Source organism: Pristiophorus japonicus, chromosome 4 (genome assembly GCF_044704955.1).
Source record: "Pristiophorus japonicus isolate sPriJap1 chromosome 4, sPriJap1.hap1, whole genome shotgun sequence".
Taxonomy (NCBI): domain Eukaryota; kingdom Metazoa; phylum Chordata; class Chondrichthyes; family Pristiophoridae; genus Pristiophorus; species Pristiophorus japonicus.
The window spans coordinates 67,653,026-67,675,700 of NC_091980.1; the positions used below are offsets into that span (position 1 = coordinate 67,653,026).

Genomic DNA, 22,675 nt, shown 5'->3' on the forward strand with positions numbered 1-22,675 from the left:
TGTACTTTAAAAAATACTTTAAAAAAAAACATTTTTTTTTTTAAATACAGTCACTGTTGTAATGAAGGCAAATGAGGCAACCATGTTGCGCATAGCAAGGTCTAACAGTTAATTTTTATTTTGATTGAGGGATAAATGTTGGCCAAGACACCTAATGAACTCCCCTGTTCTTTTTCAAATAATACTATTGGATCTTTTACGTCCACCCGAGGGCAGATGTGGCCTCAGTTTATCACATCCAAAAGATAACAGCTCCGACAGTGCATCACCCCCTCAGTACTGCAATTAAGTGTCAGGTGTGGCTACGACAACACTGTTTTAGCCACATGTACTAATTTTAATAAAAACAGCTACATACACACACAACACAGATAAACATACTTCACATGTGTAAAAAACTCACTCTGCTTTTCACCTCACCATTTTACCAACAGACAAAAAGGTTAAAGTACAACTGCATGCAGTGTGTGAATACGAGTATGCAGATTACATACCCAACGACATGCCTATTATTTTTATTAGCTAATCAGAAATATAATTAGCCATGGCCAGATTTCCAATTAGCCACATGTGGCTAGTGGCTAATTTGCTACCAGTGGGCCATGGTTGACACCAAAGGACAAAGCAAATAAGTTTTGTCAATATTCTGAAATTAAAACCAACCTGTGCTTTTAGAGAAAGCTGGCAGCAGAGTTATATGGTTATGCTCCAATTGAAAAGCGAAACTATGTGAATGCAAATACAAGACCTGCTGTACTTAAAAGCATTCACGGGGTTCAGTTCACTGGTGCCAAAATTGGCATTAACCAGCAAGCAGACAAAACTGTATAAAACTATCTTTTCACACAAGGCCAAAACCAATATTATAGAAGGCAATACATTTTTTACTACATTTTACATCAAATTAGTACTATTCTTAAAAACTGAATTTTAGAACTCAAATACTGCAATACACTTTTATTCTCTTCCTGAAGCTAACGCTTGCAGTTTGTAAGAATTAGCACAGGTTAGAGTAGTGATCAGGTCCATTACTCCAATACCCATTTATTCGGCAGCAAACAAAAAAAAAATTCTTCTCATCCTGCATCTTTAATGTTTTTTCCCCCATTTGGCCATTGCTATTTCTTCCTACATTGATCAAATTTAGCCACATTTAGTTTTTCCTTCTCACTTTCCTTTCTGCACCTTATTTGCTTTCCCTCCATTTCTTAAACAGTGCCAGCTGTGGTTCGGTTGGTAGCACTCTCGCCTCCGAGTCAGAAGATTGTGGGTTCACAGACCCCGCTCTAGGGACTTGAGCATAAAAATCCAGGCCCACACTCCAGGGCATTACTTAGGGAGTGCTGCTCTCAGGTGGACAGAAAAGATCCCATGGCATTATTTCGAAGAACAGCAGGGGACTTATCCCTGGTGTCCTGGCCAATATTTATCCCCCAATCATCACAAAAAAACATTATCTGGTCATTATCACATTGCTGTTTTTGGGAACTTGCTGTGTGCACATTGGCTGCCGTGTTTCCTACATTACAAGAATGACTACACTTCAAAAGCAGTAAAACACTTTCAGACATCCTATATTAATGCAAGTCTTTTTTATGAGCTTGGAGCTTTCTAAATCACAAATATGACATTTTTGATATCTTGGCTATTTTATCAATCTTCTGTTCTGGTCTTTCTCAGGTGTTCCAATATTCCCTAATGAGAAGTCTTGAGTCACTTTATGCATGCATGTTGCTGCTATTGTGACATCACAAGTGTTGGTAACTTACCACTACAAAGAGTAAAGCTTACAATCTATCCTAGAAATGACTGAGTCCTAAAAAAAATAGCGAACATTTCATTTTATGTTATCTATATGAAAGTAAAATTTCATGGCAACTGTGGTAAGACCTATATTGCCATTCCAAGTTTCAGAATACTTTTATACATAACAGTCATCAAGATACTAAGTCTCTGAATAACATTTCAGTATCTAATCAAAATATCAGACACATATTCGGCAAGATGCAGAACATTCAAATTATTGTATACTTCCTCAGAATCTCTATAGACTTAGACCCCATAATTTTTTTTTTTTTAAAAACACGTCCACATTAAATATTTTTCATTAACCAATTTTATAACAGGGGTGGAAATATTTCTATAGATGAGGTATTAAGAGAAAAACCACAGATAGCAGAGGAGAGCCCAGTAGCTAGGAGGAGGAGGGTGGGTCTCTATTAAAAAAGGGGTCAGAAGTCATGGTCGGGTAGTGGGACAGGAGCAGTCATCCAGAGTGCTCCACAACAGTTATTCTCCTCTGGAGAGGAGATATGTGGAGACTCAAGAGATGGCTGGAACAGGTAAGAATGTGCCATGCATGGAGGCAATCCAGCAGCCTGTTAGGGAAGGAACGGGAAAAAAAAACAGCTGACAAGTTGTGGAATTGGGGGATTCAATTATTCGGTTTACAGATTGGGTCTGCTTTGCACACAATACTATTTAATGAATGGCATGTTGCCTCCTGGTGCTCGGTTTGATAACATGACATTCCAGATTGTCAGAATACTCGAGAGATAAGGAACCAATTGTTGTCGTCCATGTGGGAACAAACAACAGATCAAAGTGACCATGCTAAATTTAGGGAATTAGGAAGGAAGCCTAAGGAAAGGACCTTAAGTGCAATACTTTCAGGAATACTACCTGTACTATGTGCTAGTGAGGCAACAGGGTGGGGTGGCTTGACCCATCCACCTCCACGGAGGTGTGTGGGGGACCTGACCCATCCACCTCCATGGCACGAACCTGGTATTGCAGTACTTCCAGGAACGGTGCAGTGGCTCTAGGCCTTTTGGCTAAGAGCATTGGCGCAGAGTGATCCTTGATGTGTGCAAGGTGACCTCTGGCGTTTGTGATTTGACAAAGAATTGGAACGATTGGCTACGAATTTCCCAAAAAAACCAGGGCTTCGCTTCTCGGCCTTTTGGCTAAGATCATGCGTAACTGACCTGACAGGGGAGTAACCATGACCCCAAAGTGGTTCTCCCTGGATCAGGAAGGTGGTTCTCCTAAAATAGGTGGGTGGGGTGGATTGACCCATCCACCTCCACGGAGGTGTGTGGGGGGCCTGACCCATCCACCTCCATGGCACGAACCTGGTATTGCAGTACTTCCAGGAACGGTGCAGTGGCTCTCGGCCTTTTGGCTAAGAGCATTGGCGCAGAGTGATCTTTGATGTGTGCAAGGTGACCTCTGGCGTTTGTGATTTGACAAAGAATTGGAAAGATTGGCAACGCATTAAAAAAAAACAGGGTAATTAAGACAGACCAATGTATGACTGTGGCTGAGGCTCTGTTGTAGGTAATCAGGATTTTGAAATAGGTGAAGACTATACAGACCACATGGGCTCCAACTAAACAAGGGGGGGTGGGGGGTGGGGGGGGGGTTGTTGACAGTCTGGATAGATAGAATGCTGAGGGTGATTGTGGTAGGTATAGGTGAGTACTTGTACAGATTGGAACAAACCTTAAAGTGTACCAGTGAAAATGCAAATCAGAAGTTTATTAAGTCCAATTCCAATGTTGGGAGAAAAACAAAGTAAAGTGATAAGATGGGCAAGGCAAGTACCAGTGATCATAATGAGATGACATTTAACATTACCAAGATTATAAAAATCCAAAATAAATTGCCAAATTTTGAAGACCAAATTTATTCGCTCGAGATGAGTGAGTGCGCCTGGCAGATTTGAATCGGACGAGGGGAGTGGAGGAACTACAGAGTTCCTTGAAGGAGGTAATTCTGAATACAATGGACTAATGTGTACCCATGCAAAGCAAATCTGCCAAGCTTAAAGGTAGATTACCTGGTTGAATGGAACTACTAAGCAACTCGAAGAAATAAAGGCATTTAAGGCCAAGAAAATGCTACAGAATTAAGACGGATACAATGCCAAAACACACGTCAGGATTGTAAAAAAGGCATCAGTGTGGAGAAGATATTTTTTAATATGGCAAAAGAGAAGGATAATAAAAATATTTTTTGTTTTGTATCAACAAAAACAAGAAATGGAGTGGGACCACAAAGTGTGATTGTGTGAAGGCATGACAACTAATGCTACAAATGTGTTAAAGAAGATTTTTAATTCCATTTTTGCCAAGGAAACTTAGGTAACTTGTTTGATCTGGAAAATGAACTAGAAGGTGTTGGAGGTAAACTGTGACATTCATATTACAACCAGCATAATTGCTGAACAACCATGCAAACACAAGGTGAATAAATCTCAGGGGCCAGATAAAATGCATCCAAAAGAACCTTAAAGGACATAAGCAAGGAAATTGCAGGAACTCTGGCACAAATTTTCCAGAAATCGCTGAATACTGGCGAGGTGCCTGGGGAATAGGGTTAAGTAGAGGTCACTCCTAATTTGAAAAAAAAATGTAGCAAAAGTGTCCCAGGAAACTACAGACCAATGAGTTTGATGTTCACTGTAGAGTAAAGTTATGAAAACCCTGAAACTTCTGGATAGAAATAAAATCATAAAAGATAGCCAATATGGGTTCAATAAGGAAGGTATTGCCAACCTAATTTGTTGGTTTTGTCTGAGAGTGTGACAAAGGAACTTGACATGGGTACGGCAGTGAAAGTGGTATTCTTGGAATTCAGTAAGGTCTTGATACAATTCCTCTGGAAAGATTGGTACCAGTACAAGGATTGTCACCGGCTTGGAGCAATGCTACCAGTGGAGTCCCACAGGAATCTATGAGATTTTTGTTTAATATCTTCACAAATTATCTGGAGCTAGGAGTCACAAGCCCAGTGGCTAAATTTGCAGATGATACAAAGCTATTGAAGGTAGTTGACTGCAAAGCTGAACGGGATAAGCTATAGGAGCAATAAAAACAGAAAATGCTGGAAATACTTAGCAGGTCAGGCAGCATCTGTGGAAAGAGTTAACGTTTCAGGTCGATTACCCTTCGTCAGATTTGGAAAAAGTTAGAGATGTAACAGGTTTTTAAGCAAGTATAGGGGCAGCGAAAGGGGAGGGGGAGGAAAGAACAAAAGGGAAGGTCTGGGTTGGATGGAAGGCAGAAGAGACACAAAATGGATGATGGTGCAAGGCAAAAAGAAATGAAAATGGGAAAAGTTAAGAAAAGGGGAGTCTAGATAGGGTGTAAATGGAGATGGCAGAATCATTAACAGCTGCTGTGGGAAAGAGAAAGAATAAAAATAGGGGCAGAGGTTATAGTTTGAAATTGTTGAACTCGATGTCGAGTCCAGAAGGCTATAAAGTGCCTAAAAGAGAGACGAGGTGCTGTTCCTCGAGCTTGCGTTGAGCTTCACTGGAACAGTGTAAGAGGCTAAGGAGAGAGAGATCAGAGTGGGAGTGGAGCAGAGAATTAAAGTGACAAGCGACCAGAAGACCGGAGTCACGCTTACGGACTGAATGGAGGTGTTCTGCCAAACAGTCACCCAATGTATAGAAGACCACATTGTGAGCAGCGAATACAGTATACTAAATTGAAATTACAACAAATAAATCACTTTCACCTGGAAGGAGTGTTTGGGGCCCTGGACAGTGGGAAGGGAGGAGGTAAAAGGACAGGTGTTGCATCTCCTGCGCTTGCACGGGAAGGTGCCGTGGGAAGAGGGTGATTGAGAAGTGGACCAGGGTGTCACAGAGGGAGCGGTCCCTTCAGAAGCTGAAAGGGGTGGGGAGGGGAAGATGTGTTTGGTGGTGGGGTCACGCTGGAGGTGGCAGAGGATGATCCGTTGAACATGTAGGCTGGTGGGTTGGAAGATGTAGACAAGGGGAACCCTATCGCAATTCTGGGAGGGAGGGGAAGGGGTTAGAGCAGAAGTGCGGGAAATAGAACGCACACAGTTGAGGGCCATGCCCACGGTAGAGCGGAATCCTTGGTCGAGGAAAAAGGAAGACACACTGGAAGCACTAGTATGGAAGGTGGCATCGTGAAAACTGATGCAACAGAGATGGAGAAACTGGGAGAATGGAATGGAGTCCTAACAGAAAGCGAGGTGGGAAGAAGTGTAGTCCAGGTAGCTGTGGGAGTCAGTGGACTTAGTGAATGTTTGTCAATAACCTATCCCCAGAAATGGAGACAGAGAAGTCGAGGAAAGGAAGAGTCGGCGATGGACCACGTGAAGGTGAGGGAAGGGTGAAAATTGGATGCAAAGTGACTGAAATTTTCTAGTTCAGAGCGGAAGCAGGAAACAGCACCATACAATCATTATGTACCAGAAAAATAGGTGAGGGAGGGGACCAGAGTTTGACTCGAACAAAAAATGTTCCACATATCCCACAAAAGTGCAGGCATAGCTAGACCCATGCGGGTACCCATGGTAACACCTTTAATTTAGAGGGAGAGTGGAGTCAAAGGAGAAGTTGTTCAATGTGAGAACATGTTCAGCCAGGCGGAGGAGGATGGTGGTGGATGGGGACTGGTTGGGCCTCTGTTCTAGGAAGAAACTGAGTTCCCTCAGGCCATCCTGGTGGGGCATCAAAGTGTAGAGGGATTAAACGTCCAGTGAAAAGGAGTCGATTGGGGCCAGGAAACTGGAAACTTAATCCAATTGGCTGAATGTGTTCTCACATTGAACAACTTCTCCTTTGACTCCACTTACTTCCTCCAAATTAAAGATAGTGCTATGAGAACCCACATGGGTCCGACCAATGCCTGCTTTTTCGTAGGATATGTGGAACATTCTTTGTTCCAGACCTACTTGTGTCCCATCCTTCACCTCTTTTTCTAATACATTGATGACTATCGGTGCCTTTACCTGCCCACAGCCTGAACTAGAAAATTTAATTCACTTTGCATCCAACTTCCACCCTTCCCTCACCTTCACATGGTCCATCTCCACTCTTCCCTTTCTTTCCTCGATTTTGCTGTCTCCATTTCTGGGGATAGGCTATTGACAAACATTCACTATAAGCCCACCGACTCCCACAGCTACCTGGACTATACTTCCTCCCACCCGCTTCCTGCAAGGACCCCATTCCATTCTCCCAGTTTCTCCTCCTCCGTCACATCTATTCTGACGACGCCACCTTCCATACTAGTGCTTCCAATAGGTGGTCTTTTTCCCTCAACTAAGGATTCCTCTCCACCGTGGTTGCCATGGCCCTCGACCATTCTATTTCCCGCACTTCTGCTCCCAGTTTCCCTTCCCTCCCAGGACCACAATAGGGTTCCCCTTCACCCCACCAGCCCTCACATTCAACGGATCATACTCCGCTATTTCCGCCACCTCCAGCATGATCCCACCACCAAGCACATCGCCCCCTCCCCACCCCTTTCAGCATTCCGAAGGAACCGGTCCCTCCGCGGCACCCTGCTCCACTCCTCGATCACCCGCAGCACCTGTTGCCAGAACTGGAAAACTTTACCTATGGAGGAAAGATTGGATAGGCTGGGGTTGTTTTCCTTGGAACAGGGAAGACTATGAAGGGGGATTTAATTGAAGTGTATAAAATTAAGAGGGGCCTAAATAAAATGGATAAGGACCTATTTCCCTTTGCAGAGGGGTCAATAACCAGGGGCAAAGATTTAAAGTAGTTCGTAAACATAGAAAATAGGTGCAGGAGTAAGCCATTCAATAAGATCATGGCTGATCATTCCTTCACTACCCCTTTCCTGCTTTCTCTCCATACTCCTTGATCCCCTTAACCTATCTTCCCCCTCCCCACACACCACCCCTCATTCCCCTCCCCCACCTACACCTCCCGGGGCTCTTGCTTTCCTCAGGCCCACTCCCCCTGTTGTCAGGCCGCCCCGCCTCTCTCCCCCAGCGGCTCTCCCTCACCCCTCTGTCACCAAGGATTAGAGGAGAGATGAGGAGACATTTCTTCACCCAGAGGGTGATAGGAGTCTGGAACTCAATACCCAAATGGATGGTAGGAGGCAGAAACATTCATCACATTTAAAAGGTTCTTGGATGTGCACTTAGAGCCGTAACCTACAGGTCTACGGACCTCGTGCTGGAAGGTGGGATTAGGCTGGGTAACTCTTTTTCAACCGGCACGGATACAATGGGCCGGATGGCCTCCTTCTGTGTCGTAATTTTCTATGATTCTATGAAACTCAACGCAATCTCGAAGAACAGCACCTCATCTTTCATTTAGGCACTTTACAGCCTTCTGAACTCAATATCGTGTTCAACAATTTCAAAGCATTTTTTTTTCCCTCTTTCCCATGGCAGCTGTGATTGATTCTGCCATCTCCATTTACACCCTATCTAGGTTCATTTTTTTTCTTAACTTGTTCCGTTACCATCTCCTTTTGCCTTGCACCATCATCCCTTTTGTCTCTTAATCTCTTCTGCCTTCCATCCTATCACAGACCTTCCCTTTTGTTCTTTCCTTCCCTCCCCCCTTTCCCTGCCACTACACTTGCTTAGAAACCAGTTACATCTCTAACTTTTTGCAGTTCTGACAAAGGGTCATCGACCTGAAATGTTAACTGTTTCTTTCTCCACAGATGCTGCCTGAGCTGCTGAGTATTTCCAGCATTTTGTTTTTATTTCAGATTCCAGCTTCTGCAGTATTTTGTTTTTGTATAAGCTACAGGAGCATTTGAATATACTTGGGAATTGAGCAGAAACAGGATAGATAAAATTCAATGTAAAGAAATGTAAAGTGCTTGCCATCAGGACAAAAAAACCTGGAAATAACTACTACTCAAATGGAAAGAAAATAATATGCATGGAAAAAGAAAGAGATGAGGGTTTTAACGGACAATAAATTGAAGTTATTGCAACAATGCTCGCTGGCAGAGAGTAAAGCTGTTGGGATGTACTAAACGATCAACACGGAGCCGAAATAGTTTGGTGGTAACCCTGCACTTTAGAAATTATTGGTGCGATTGCAATTCTGGTTGCCACAGTACAAAAAGCATATTGAAGCTATTGAAACGATAAAGGCAACCAGAATGATTGAGGGAATGGAGGGATTGGATTATGACAAGCGATAATGTAAGTTAGCCACATTCTCACTGGAAAAGAGAAGATTGAGAGGTCATCTGATTGTTGCTTTTAGGATTCTAAAAAGGGACTGGACGATGACAAGCTGTTTAACCTTGTCCAGAACAGAGGACAGTGTCTGTGCTTGAAGGGGGTAAGTCCATGGAACAGGCGCCTTAGGGAAATGGTGGAAGCAGAAAATGTTGATTTATGCAAATTATACAGATTTCTTTCAGAAAATAATATTTTAGGGTACAGTGTATAGTAATGAAATATGATGTATGGTAAATGTAGCATGTTTAGGAGGAACAGGTGACTTTGGACCTATGGTTCCCAAAGTTTTTCACCACTGGCAGGTTTTCCTCACCTCATGCCTAGGACAAATTGACTGATTTGTCAACAATGCCATTATTGCTGTATCATGTGACTACCAGGATGGTAGCGTTCAAACTAGATGGTCTTTTTGTCTAGCAATTCCCATGTTCCTACATCCAAATTTAGCTGAAAACTTCACTTAACTTCTCTGTCCCCAGGAAACATGAAGTTTCATTTCAAGTAAATAAATTTAACAAATCTAGTTACCTCAACACAAAATGAATTTGAAATATCTGTGGGCAGAAACTCTTCAGTACCAAAGAAATCACTGTAATTTTCCAGAAGTTCAGACATTATATTGCTAGCTGCTTCTTGTTCTTTCATATCTTCCACATCTGTGTAAATACTGCAAAATAAATATTTAACAAAGTTTACTAAATCTTAAACCTGCGTAAACATTGTTGGGCAACTTGAGCACCAAAAGTTCCAGTTATATGTTCAGCTAACGCAATGCTGAACAGAGACATTTTCTTTTCCAGGATATTGGCCCCAAGTTTCCACACGATAAAAAACGGGTGCCCCTCCGAGCTGGGCGCCGTTTTTCGCGCCGGAAAAAAACCGCGCGATTCTGGAGCGCCCTGCAGCTCCATGTCTGCTTGGCGCGGCGCGGCGCCCAGGGGGGCGGAGCCTACCACTCGCGCCGATTTTGTAAGTGGGAGGGGGCGGGTACCATTTAAATTAGTTTTTTTCCTGCCGGCAACCCTGCGCGTGCGCGTTGGCGCGAAGGAAACATTGGCACTCGGCCATTTTTGTAGTTCTTTGTAGCGGTTTAATTTTTGAACATTTTTTTTATAAAAGCACATTGCCCTTCCACGATCAGCACTGAGGCTTCTTGCAGCAGTGAGAAGGCTGCAGGAAGCCTCAGAAGTTGAGGCAGCCGTTTCCCGACGGTCTCCCTCCTCTGCCGTCAGGAATGGCTGCTCTACTTGTGAGGCTTCCTGCAGCCTTCTCACTGTCTCCTTCCCCTCCCGCTAGCCGTCGGGAACGGCTTCCTCCCCCCGCCCCCCGCTGCGTTCGGTCGGTCGGTCGGGCCCGCACTCCCTCCCGCCCGCCCGTCTGGAACGGCTTCCTCCCCCCCCCCACTGCGTTCAGTCGGTCGGGCTCGCACTCCCTCCCTCCCTCCCTCTCTCCCCCGCCCGCCGTCGGGAACGGCTTCCTCCTTCCCCCCCCTGCCGTCGAACGAACGGCTGCCTCAACTTGAGGCTTCCTGCAGCATTCTCCCTGGCTGAAGCACTTTCACACAGGTAGGAAGATGGTTTATTTAATCTTTTCTTTGCTTATAAATGTTTATTCAGGTTGGATTTATTTGTAGAATATTTGTATAAGTATAAATAAGGATTTATTATAGAATTTAATGACTTCTCTTCCCCCCCCACCCCCCACCTCGTTCTGGACGCCTAATTTGTAACCTGTGCCTGATTTTTTAATGTGTAGAACAGGTTTTTTCAGTTCTACAAAAATCTTCACTTGCTCCATTCTAAGTTAGTTTGGAGTACGTTTTCACTGTGGAAACTTTGAAATCAGGCGTCAGTGGCCAGACACGCCCCCTTTTGAAGAAAAAATTCTGTTCCAAAGTGAAACTGTTCTAACTGACAAGAACTGCAGAAAAAAAAATGTGGAGAATTGTGATTTCTAAGATAGTCCGTTCTCCACCAGTTGCTCCTAAAAATCAGGCGCAAATCATGTGGAAACTTGGGCTCACAGTTTCTAATGCTTTCTCTTCTACTTAGAAAAAAATATATAAGTGAATATTATATATTATACTAATAGGTGTTACTGAATTTTGAAAGTTCCAGAGTTATTGTGAGAATGCCGAATTGAAAGAGTTGGAGCTCGACAATAAATTTTCCACTTATATAGTGTCAGCATTCAAAAAATTAAATTACAAAAAAGAAATTACGTTTTTCAAAATCATATGCCATAATGACAGCACAGAATAGCAAGTTGTAGATTCCCAAATACTATTCCCCACAGCCATCCATACACTGAGTGACAGGAAACCACCAGAGAAATACCATGGTAGAAAGCTATACTAAAGAAAAAAAATAAAAAGAAAAATTTATTGAAACAAATTAGTAATATGAAAAACTTCCACGTGCACCATTAAGAACTGGATAAAGACTGACTAGTCAGTTTTCATCAGGAGAGACAGAGGCCCTGAAAATGGCACAGAGAACAGCCTTTTGAATGATCGCTAGCAGGGAACAGAGATATAAGGAAAAAATGAAGAAACTTGAACTCATCAGCTTTGAAAGGAAGCAAGCAATAGGTAACTTCATAGTGATATACAAGATAGCATGTTGTATGGAAAATAAATAAACTAGCTACCCCTTTAACTCATGACTAAATGATTTCCCTCCTCTGTATTGATCTTGCAATTTCTATATGGAGTTTTATAACCAGCACAAAGATTTTCATTGTATTATCCTGAGCTGGATGCCACCACCAAGCAGCATTTATATAGAGCTTTAATGTGGAAAAACAGCTTAAATCCCAAAAGTGAAGCAACTATCTTCTAACTGAATGCAACTCTCAAAGGATTCAGCATTTAACCAAACATCAAGTTACTACTAAAAGTTACCACATAAAGCAATGAACAGCACAGAATCATATTAAATTTGACATTTGGTCTTCAGGTATATTAGCAGAATGTGAGAACATTGGTTTTATTAACTTCCATTGTAAAATTTTTTTCAAATATGATTACATGCAGGCATTAAGAATTCAATCTTAAAAATATTCAAATCAGCAGTGATGCCAAAATTCCAGATTTTTATTTTATTAAAATCTCAACAATCCACATTTAAAGCACATTTATTTGAATCAAGCAGAACGTTCTTGCAATGCTAATTTTTGTTTAGCAAATGCAGTAAAAAAGTCTAACTTAATGAAATGGCACCAATATATGAATGCTTAGATATATTGGCATAGTTTTCTGTTCATCTAATATCAACAGAAACCAAGTCAGATGTGAAATTTTCCCCTTTTTAGCTCTAACAGATATATGAAAATTGTGATTTTGATGTAACAAAGAAACAAACATTCTTGCAAAAACATTCAGATCTGAAGATTTAAATACAATCCTGCACACAGGATATTTAAACAACATGTAAAACTAAGTATACAGTCCACAATTTTTTTTTTTTTTAAAAAAGTGTTACACTTACTGGAAAACATCCAGGCCAAATACAGCAGCAAGATTCCTTGAAGTCCACTTTCCTTCCTTTTGGAATGCTACCTTGACCAGGAATCTACAGAGGAACTTCAGGAGATTGTAGTTAACAGCTGGAAGCTCATCTAAGAAGCATTTCAACTTCCTTCCAAGTTCATCCTCAATATTGTCTGAAAAATATATAATATATACACACACACAGAACTAAAAATTAAAACATTTTAATAAATGTACTCCATACATAAAAACAGCCATCTTGAGTTTGTATAAAAAGCTACATTCGCTGAAAAGGAACATTTCTGAATTACAAAAGAATAAAGACATAGTATATTTTCTATGATTGAGTGCGCTTTCAAACCAAATTGCAATCCTTTGTACACAAACAAAAAACAAACCATTATACTTGGCTCCTCAATCACTAAGTATCGTCAATTAATGAAATTTCCTGCTAGGCCAGTCCAATTTTAAGAAACCATCTACAGCCAAGCAGACTTGCATGTTTAAAAAAAAAAACCCAGTAGATTTAGAACAAAGCCCAAGTAGGTTTCACCCCTGCACCCATCAATAAAAATGTTTGCCACAATAATTTCTAACATTGCCATGAAGGGACTGAGCAAATATTCCCCTTATCCAATTTACTGGATTCATTGTAATTTTAAATTATAACCTGTAGGAATGTTGTCATCCATTGGGAAAGGATGGGGGCAATAGAAGCATTTCCTTCATTTATTCACATTGATGTTTAGAGACCTACACTCTCATAAAAACTCAGAGCAAAGTACTCACCCTCAGCTGTCAATAATGTTTTATTAATTTAAGCAAAAAAGAGTTAATTTAGTAAAATGTCTTTTACTATAGTTAGGGACAAATGGAACCTTTCACATGCTGCTCAAAAGAGTGATTGTTGAACACATAGAATAAGTTCAGACTTTGCCTTGTAGTCCTGAAACTGCCAAGCATTTAACACAATGCTACAAGCCAGTTTTCCAATGTTTATGTAACTGTCTATACTGAATATCTTTCATTTTATCCATGAAAATGTATTTCCTCTCAAATTAAGGTAGATGAATCAATGGCACAAACAAATCAAACTCAGATACAATTCTCAACACAGCAAGAAAGATGAAGTCAGGCCCAAGAACTTTACCTGTAGGCTCATTAAGACATTCATCCACTATGTTCAATTTGTTAACCATTTGTACTGAAACGGCGACTAGATTGTTTTGAATGAACAAATCTTTAGGTTGCTCAGAATAGAATTTAAATCCAAAGTAGGAACAATCATCATCATCATCATCCTAGGCAGTCCCTCGTATCGAGGATGACTTACTTCCACACCAAAAGGAATGAGTTCGCAATGTTTCAATGTAGGACACAATACCCCAGTCCTGAACTCCAGGGGTGGAAGATACCTGTGCACACGGGCTTGTCAGAGCTAGGCCTTTATCCAGTGGCAAGGGTTAACCAGGATGACTGGAGACCTGCTTTGCTGCACGGACCTTGTGCGCACACATATCGCAGTGTGGGCTGGCCCATGCTGCCCCTGGGTCCTTGGCTCTTCTGGGCTCCATATCTCATTTGCCGCACCTCCGTCGCAATCACTCGCAGAATCTCAGCCACGATCCCTCACCGCTCCTCTGCCCCGATCATCCGCTGCATTTCTTCCTCGATCTCTCGCCGCTTCTCCGCCTCAATCATTTGTCCCACCATCGCCACGATCTCTCGTCGCTCATCCGCCTCGACCTTCCCGCTCCTCTGCGGTGACTGGGCCCTGCCGATGTTCCTGCCCACGCTCCAAACAACGACCTGGGTTTTGATGACATCACCCAGTCATCCACCTCGAAGCCGTCGCACAATTGGAGCAGCTCACGCTGGATGTTGTATTGGCACTCTCCAGTTCTTTATACTCCCCACCTGCGATGGTGTCCTCTCGCAGGTGGGGGTGGCCCACAATGTTCCAGGGGCCCGCGCTCCAGATCTCCATACTCCCAACCCATGGTGGTATCCAATAAAGAGAGCGGCTAACCACCGTCCTTTGACATTCAACGGCATTACCATTGTCGAATCCCCCATCATCAACATCCTGGGGGTCACCATTGTTCAGAAACTTAACTGGACCAGCCACATAAATACTGTGGCTACAAGAGCAGGTCAGAGGCTGGGCATTCTGCAGCGAGTTTCTCACCTTCTGACTCCCCAAAGCCTTTCCACCATCTACAGTCAGCTTAATTGGCACCCCATCTACTACCTTTAACATTCACTCCCTCCACTACCAGCGCACTGTGGCTGCAATGTGTATTTACAAGATGCACTGCAGCAACTCACCAAGGCTTCTGCGACAGCACCGCCCACACTTGTGACCTCGACTATCTCGAAGCACAAGGGTTGCAGGTGCACGGGAACACCCATCACCTCCAAGTTTCACACCATCTTGACTTGGAAATATATTGCTGTTCCGTCAATAGTCGCTGGGTCAAAATTTTGGAACTCACTCCCCAACAGCACTGTGGTAGTACCTTCACCATGCGGACTGCAGTGCTTCAAGGAGGCTCACGACTGCCTTCTCAAGGGCAATTAGGGAAGGGCAATAAATGCTGGACGTGCTAGCGGCGCCCACATCCCAGAAATGAATTTTTTTTAAACCCTACTGGTATTATTGGTTCATACTCTTACTTTTGTGAATCTATTTAGTGTCTAATTATGTGCAATGTATGACAGAACTCTATAAAAAGAGTTTGCATTTATATAGTGCCTTTCATCACATCGGGATGTCACAAAGTACATCACAGCAAATGAAGTATTTTTGAAGTGTAGTCAATGTTGAAAAATGTAGGAAACATGGCAATCAATTTGCTGGCAATAAAGTCCCACAAACAGCAATTAGATAATGACTAGATAATCTGTTTAAGTTCCCCTCCAAGCTCCGCTCAGCTTGACATGGATGCTGAACGACAGGTGTCATCGTGAGAAGGAAAATGGAGAGATGTGGCAGCAACTTTGCAAGTACCAGTAGGTGTGTCACAGGCATTCCACAATAGCAGAGAGGATGTAGAACAGTGGCTTGGCAGAGGGTAATTGCGAGAATGTCTGTATGGAAAGTGGCCACCTCAACGGAGCTTCAAGCACAGCTCTCAAATGGGTCTATGCAGATGATTACCATGCACAAGATGTCTGCCCCCTTAATCAGGATGACAGATACCTTATTCGTGGCATTCCAACACCTCACTGATCTGCACCAAGCTCCTCTCCAGCAGAGTGGGAGGAGTGATGTGGCACTGGCCCAAGAGAGGGATGATGATGAAAGGGAACGAGAGAGTGAGAATACCACGCAAAGAACACACACTTCTCACCCGTGTAAGAGAAATCTATCGTAACTTACCATGGGAAAGCACATGGGTGTTTGACAAAATGTTATTAGCACATAAAGTGTTATGATTTGCACCATTTCCCCATCTTGTCTATTATTGCGTCCAAGTGTCAACTCGCCCCTTCCATTGCTTCGTGATGAATGTTAGTACATGATATGACCAATTTGGGGGATGTGCAATGGGTATATACTTGGTTGAAGGACAGTTTTGTGCAGGGGCGGGGGGAGGCGGAATTGGTAGTGGTAGTGGGCCTGTTTCATTTTTTCCCTTGAGAGTCATTAGATGAACCCTTGAGCTCAGAGTTGTGAACCTGTGGAATTCTCTACCACAGAGAGTTGTTGAGGCCAGTTTGTTAGATATATTCAAAAGGGAGTTAGATGTGGCCCTTACGGCTAAAGGGATCAGGGGGTATGGAGAGAAAGCAGGAATGGGATACTGAAGTTGCATGATCAGCCATGATCATTTTGAATGGTGGTGCAGGCTCGAAGGGCCAAATGGCATACTTCTATGTCTACGTTTCTATGTAAAATGCCTAATCAAGAGAGGTGTAGTTTCTAGATCTTACGTCGAGCTTCGTGGAACAGTGCAAGAGGTCAAGGACAGATCCGAGTGAGAGGGGAGCGAAGAATTAAAGTTAAGCTTGGGGACACGCTTGCGGACTGAACGGAGGTGTTCCACCAAGCAGTTACCCAATCTGCGTTTGGTCTCCCCAATGTAGAGGAGACCATATAGTGAGAAGCAAACACAGTATAATAAATTGGACGTACAACAAATAAGTCACTGTTTCACCTGGAAGGAGTGTGTGCGGCCAAGCAGTGGTAAGGAGGTAAAAGGGCGGGTGTTGCATCTCCTGCACAGGAAGGTGCCGGGCTGTTGGGGATGATTGAAGAGTGGAGCAGGGTGCCACAGAGGGAGCTGAAGGCGGAGTGGGGGCGAGGAGATCTGAAACGTTAACTCTGTTTCTCTCTCCACAGATGCTGCCTGACCCAGCATTTTGTTTTTATTTTTCAGATTTTCAGCATCTATAGTATTTTGCTTTTGTATGAGCCTTTATTCATATTGGGCAATCAGAACTTTAAACAGCCCCATGAAGTGATGCTCAATCTCACCTCCACATCACCGAGGAACTCTTGCTGGAGCCATTAATTTCAAATCCCTGTTGAAATCTCTTCAAATGCGCCTCCGTAACACGTGATAACGATTGACCCGCATGTGATAAATGGGGGGGGGGGGGGGGGGCGGGGGGTTAAAATTCTCCCCTATGTTTTGGATCCTACTATCATCATCAGGTCTATAAAAGAAATATTGCAGCCATATCAAATGTTTTCTGATGGGAGAGATGATATTCCACTATCTAGCACAGGCCTCAACAAATGGTGGACCTGGTGCTGCAGACACCTGGAATTTCATCAAATCACAAACTCCACCAGCGCTCCACTTACCTAGAATGTACTGATCCATTTGGTACTGGTAAACATGCAAGCCCCAAGAAAGTTGCAAGTTGTATCAAACTACTACAAAAAAAAAAATCAAAATAAAACTGGATGGACCACTCCGCAACAACCTAGGCATCAAATTTGTAATGACAAAGGCACACCCAAGCCCAGTCGACCCTGCAAAGTCAGCTTCACTAACATCTGGGAACTAGTGCCAAAGTTGAGAGAGCTGACCCGCAGACTAGTCAAGCAACAGCCTGACATAGGCATACTTTCAGAATCATGCCAATCATTCAACTCGACTCCTTCATCATCTCTGGATATGTCTTGTCCCACCAACAGGACAGACCCACCAAAAGGTGGGGGACAGTGGTGGACAGTCAGGTGAGAGTGGCCCTGGGTGTACTCAACAGTGACATTGGACAATGCTTGCGTCTGCGCGCTGAGGCTGAACTCCAAGTCGTCATCAACATCTTCACCGAGGCGTACGAAACCATGGGCCTTCCACTAAACATCCGTAAGACAAAGATCCTCAACCAACCTGACCCGCCACACAGCACTGCCCCCCAGCCATCAAGATCCACGGCGTGGCTCTGGACAACGTGGGCCACTTTCCATAACTCGGGAGCCTATTATCAGCAAGGGCACACATAGACACTGCCTCCAGCGTGCCAGCCTGAGGAAGTGTGTCTTCGAAGATCAGGCCCTCCAAATCTGGCACCAAGGTTATGGTCTACACGGCTGTAGTGATATCCGCCCTCCTGTATGGCTGAGAGACGTGGACCATTTTTACAGTAGACACCTCAAAACATTGGAGAAATACCACCAACGATGTCTCCGCAAGATCCTGCAAATCTCCTGGGAGGACAGATGCACCAACGTCAGTGTTCCCAATCAGGCCAACATCCTCAGCATCGAAGCACTGACGACACTCGAACAGCTCTGTTGGGTGGGCCACATTGTTCGCATATCCGACATAAGACTCCCAAAGCAAGCGCTCTACTCTGAACTGTTACATGGCAAGCGAGCCCCAGGTGGGCAGAGGAAACGTTTCAAGGATACCCTCAAAGCCTCCTTGATTAAGTGCAACATCCCCACCGACACCTGGGAGTCCCTGGCCAAAGACCACCCTAAGTGAAGGAAGAATATCCGGGAGGGTGCTGAGCACAGAGTCTCGTCGCTGAGAGCATGCAGAAAACAAGCGCAGGCAGCAGAAGGAGCGTGCGGCAAACCAGACTTCCCACCCACCCTTTCCTCCAACGACTGTCTGTCCCACCTGTGACAGAGGCGGTAGTTTCCTTATTGGACTGTTCAGTCACCTAAGAACTCACTTTTGGAGTGGAAGCAAGTCTTCCTCGATTTCGAGGGACTGCCTATGATGATGAGAACCTATGAAGTCTGAAGAGTTAGTGAAACAAGGGCAAGGAAACTTCCTGATTATCACCTACCACTCTGCTTCTGCCCATAAATCAGTACATCCATGTTGAGCACCAAAGGCTGGTTGATTCAATGGCTCAGGATTTTAAGCAGCTCTATTCTGAAAAAAGTTTCATGATAATTTCAGGAAAAAAAAAATCCTCAGAACTATCCCCTGCCACTCATCTAGCAGACAGTTTAGATTTAATTATCTTACATAGAAAGATCTGATGGGAGGCAGATAGTCAGTAAATTAGAGAGAAAATGCAACTGAGAAAGTGTGTTTGATGGAGCATTGTTTTTTTTCTGCGCCTGTACATTGTTTCATGCCAATCCTCCCTGGAGACTACTGCTAATACTATTGACAGAGATGCTTGAGTCACTGAAGGGCTACAGACACAGCAACGTAGAGGCGTTTTATTTTCAGCTTCTTGTTCACCACCCTTTCTGGGATGCTTGGTATCTCAAGTGGATCCTCTTTTGGTTTTAGAAGAGGACTTCTTTGAGAGGCTTTCACATGGTATTATGCTTGCTAGGTTCAGAATTATCCATAGACTTCCTTGTAAAATCAGCAGATGCTTTGTGAAACACCTCATCCTTCTGATCATGAAAAGACTCTTTGCTTAAGGGCAACAAATTTAAAACCATTTGGTGGCCTCAACTGTGACTAAACTAATTGGCCTCAGTAGCCAATACAACCCGCAATAAATTAAATATCTTGTAACCAAGCGGCACAACAGCAGAAAACAACAAAAGGACGGATTGAAAAAATGACCTTGGATACCACAAGAGTGCAGAAGGGCACCGTGCAGGATTGAAGTTCTTAAAGTAATATGCTTGGGCGGTTCTGCTCCTCCACAACCCAAACTTAATAATGAAGTTCCAATTGACAATATAAATGGACAAGAATTTTGTTTGTTCTGGTGTAGAAAGCTGAAATAATGCATGAGGCAATAGTTCACAAAATAATGTCAAACTATGTAAAAACCTAATTAATAGCAAAAATGTGGGTGCAGTTTCATAGTTATGCTATTGATGTCTGAAACAAGATGCAATTAGTGACCAAAGCAAGAAACTCATTAACACTTAGTGAAGTAATTTTTTTACATTTTGGCACAAAGTCGATAGTGTATAAAAACTTCAAACACTAATTTTAAGAACTTTTTAGATCAACTTGCCAAAAACCAGATTAAAAAATCTCAAGGAGTTAACTAGTGAATGAAAGAAAGAAAATATTTTCATGATCTGGACATCCACATGAATTCCCCAAAGAGAGGATAAACCAGCTACAACAAAAATCTTAAGCGAGCGATAGCAAAACCCCTGATCCAGCAATATCTGCAGAAAAAATGTGACGATTGGAATATCACATTTTTTGCAAAGTATAGTTCTGGTCCCACCACCAGTACAGATCAAATCTTTTCCATTTAGTGGTATAACATTCAGAGTTTCATAGATGCTAGGAGTGTTTCAACTACTAAAGGCAAGAAGCCTTGTTTGGTCAGACTAGTCTTCTCAAAGAGGAGATACAGTGGGTTATCAGGTAGTATGTGCCCGCCATCTACAAGAATGCCGGTGCAGAGAATCAGGTTTTCTTTGGCCAATTGAGACCACCAAAATGACCACAATTTCTTCTGCTTGAATATTACGATTGATCCTACCCTGGTTATGGGAGTAAATAGAGGGAAAGCACAATATTATTCATTCAAAAATAAGGTTGAAATATGGTTCCCATTTGAAGAAGGGAACGTTGTCGCTCTTACTCTTAGTTTTGAAACTATACACCAATATCTTAAACAGTTCCCTAAAATGCAACTCGTATATAAGACAGCTCCACCTACTGTCATCACTTCACAACAACACAATCAGGAGTGGGAGAACAGCAATCAGAGAAATTGGAGCAAGAAACCATTGCAGCAATGTCCAGGACAGCAGAATGTGCACCTCCAGAGTGAGCTACACTATCTACCAGCGATTTTCAAACCTCAAACAGTAACCTAAAATACTCATGTTGTACACGAGCACATACTGCCATTTAAAGCTAAACTCTGACAAAAATGGAACTTCTCAATTTACAATAAAAGCTAGATTCCGAGAAGACTTTAGAATGGATGCTGGTTTGGAATATTGGGAAATAAGTTCTCATTGTCAAGATGCAAGCATGTTAGCATGTACTGTTGTCTCAAAAATGCTCCGCTACTTGAAAGGTATTTTATTAAACATTAAAACAAGGAGTCAAATAGAATTTTTTTTTTTTAAACAATGGATTCCTGCTCAAGTATCCCCTGTGGGAATGTTAAATTGTTTGTGGAAGTGTGTATCCTAGAGGTACACTTAGATTCTAACTGCAGTCACATTACCATCTTTAACTCCTCCTTTAATACATGGAGGATCAGAAATGTAGGCTCTTGCACAAACTGGAATCCTCCACAGAACCTCACGTTTTCTCAACTTAATGGTTCTTCAGAAAGTAGTAACATTGCTCTTCTCATTGGTACTGTATTTTGAAAATAAAATTACCCTTCTCCTCCAAAGTTATCCAGTGTTTTGACTAAGTAAAATGCACTCCACTCTGCACTGAAGATTTACAACGTTTATTTTCTTCCTGTAAAGCCAGTTGAGCTTGCTGTACAAGAGTCTCGCTTACACTGGAAATTTTACATAGACTATTTAGAAGTGATGGGGCCAGAATTTGTTGTCAAACAAACGGTGAAGTTAATGGCATTCACGTTATTTATGCACAAATGGCTACTTCGGGCAAGAGCCAGATGCACAGTAAAATGTAAATGTCCAAAAGTTCTGCTGCAATATCAGAGTTGTGCCGCTCCACCAGCAACTGCCTTACCATTGAAATGCACTGAATAGCATGAAGTTGCTGAATGTTGCTTTAAATACTAACTAAACTCACCACAGAAAGTTAAGTCTTGTCATTTCAAGTCTAAGTACCCTTTTAACAACATTACATAGAAACACAAGTATGCCATTCAGCCCCTTGCTCCTGTTCTGGCATTCAATGAGATCATGGCTGATCTGCATCCTCACTTCATCCACCCACCTTGGCTCCATATCCCTTAATTCCCTTGGCTAGCAGATTTAAACATTATTAATGGAGTTATCATCTGTTTGTGGTAGAGTTCGACACTTCTACCATCCTTTGTGCAATTAAATGTTTCCTAACTTCTCTTCTGAATGGACTGACTCTGATTTTAAAGGTCATGTCCCCTTGCCCTAGATTCTGACAGGAAAAGTCTCTCTATCAACCTTATCAATTCCTATCAAAAATCTTTAAAATAGTTTCACCCCTTAACCTTCTATATTCCAGGGAATACAAGCCTCGTTATGTAATCTCTCCTCATAATTTAATCCTTGGAGTCAGAGTAGCATTCTGGTGAATCTGCACTGCACTCCTTCCAAGGCCAATATATCCTTTCTAAGGTGCAGTGCCCAAACTACATGGTACTCCTGATGTGGTCTAATCAGGGCTTTGTATAGCCATAGGAAAAAGTCTTTCCCTTTATATTATAACCCTCTAGATATAAAGACTAACATCAAATTTGCCTTTTTGATTATTTTTGTATCTGACCAATACATTTTAGTGATCTGTGTACATGGACCCCTAAGTCTCTTTGGATCTCTACTGTTCCTAGCTTTTCACCATTTAAAAAAATATTTGGATCCATCCTTTTTTGGTCCAAAATGGTCAAGTGTTAATTACTGCCAATCAACCTCTCTGGCATTAAAAATTAACTATTACAAGGAGTAGAGTCTCATTACTTCAGGTATTAATTTTAAAAAAGTTAAAATTTAAAAGTTATATTTTGACTTTTCATTTCGGTCTCTTTTTTCTCTTTCAAATCAAATCTTTTTTTCCCTCTCTGTCCCTGATTGGACATTGAATTCTTCCATTGTAATTGACATTTCTTTACAGTCCCTATTTCACAATCCTTCAATCC

At 42.5% G+C, this 22,675-nt stretch overlaps 1 protein-coding gene and 1 pseudogene across 7 annotated transcripts in view; one reads left to right on the forward strand and one right to left on the reverse strand.

The window, feature by feature from the left end:
- fam13b (family with sequence similarity 13 member B) overlaps positions 1–22,675 on the reverse strand; it is a 207,305-nt gene that overhangs the window by 151,769 nt on the left and 32,861 nt on the right. For all 7 annotated transcript variants that reach the window (XM_070878273.1, XM_070878278.1, XM_070878276.1 and 4 more), the window contains exons 4-5: positions 12,498–12,672; positions 9,538–9,676 (exon numbers count right to left, since the gene is read on the reverse strand). In XM_070878273.1, the coding sequence (XP_070734374.1) occupies positions 9,538–9,676; positions 12,498–12,672 (314 nt within the window). The remainder of the gene's footprint in view (positions 1–9,537; positions 9,677–12,497; positions 12,673–22,675) is intronic.
- LOC139263643 (U2 spliceosomal RNA) lies at positions 2,947–3,171 on the forward strand (annotated as a pseudogene).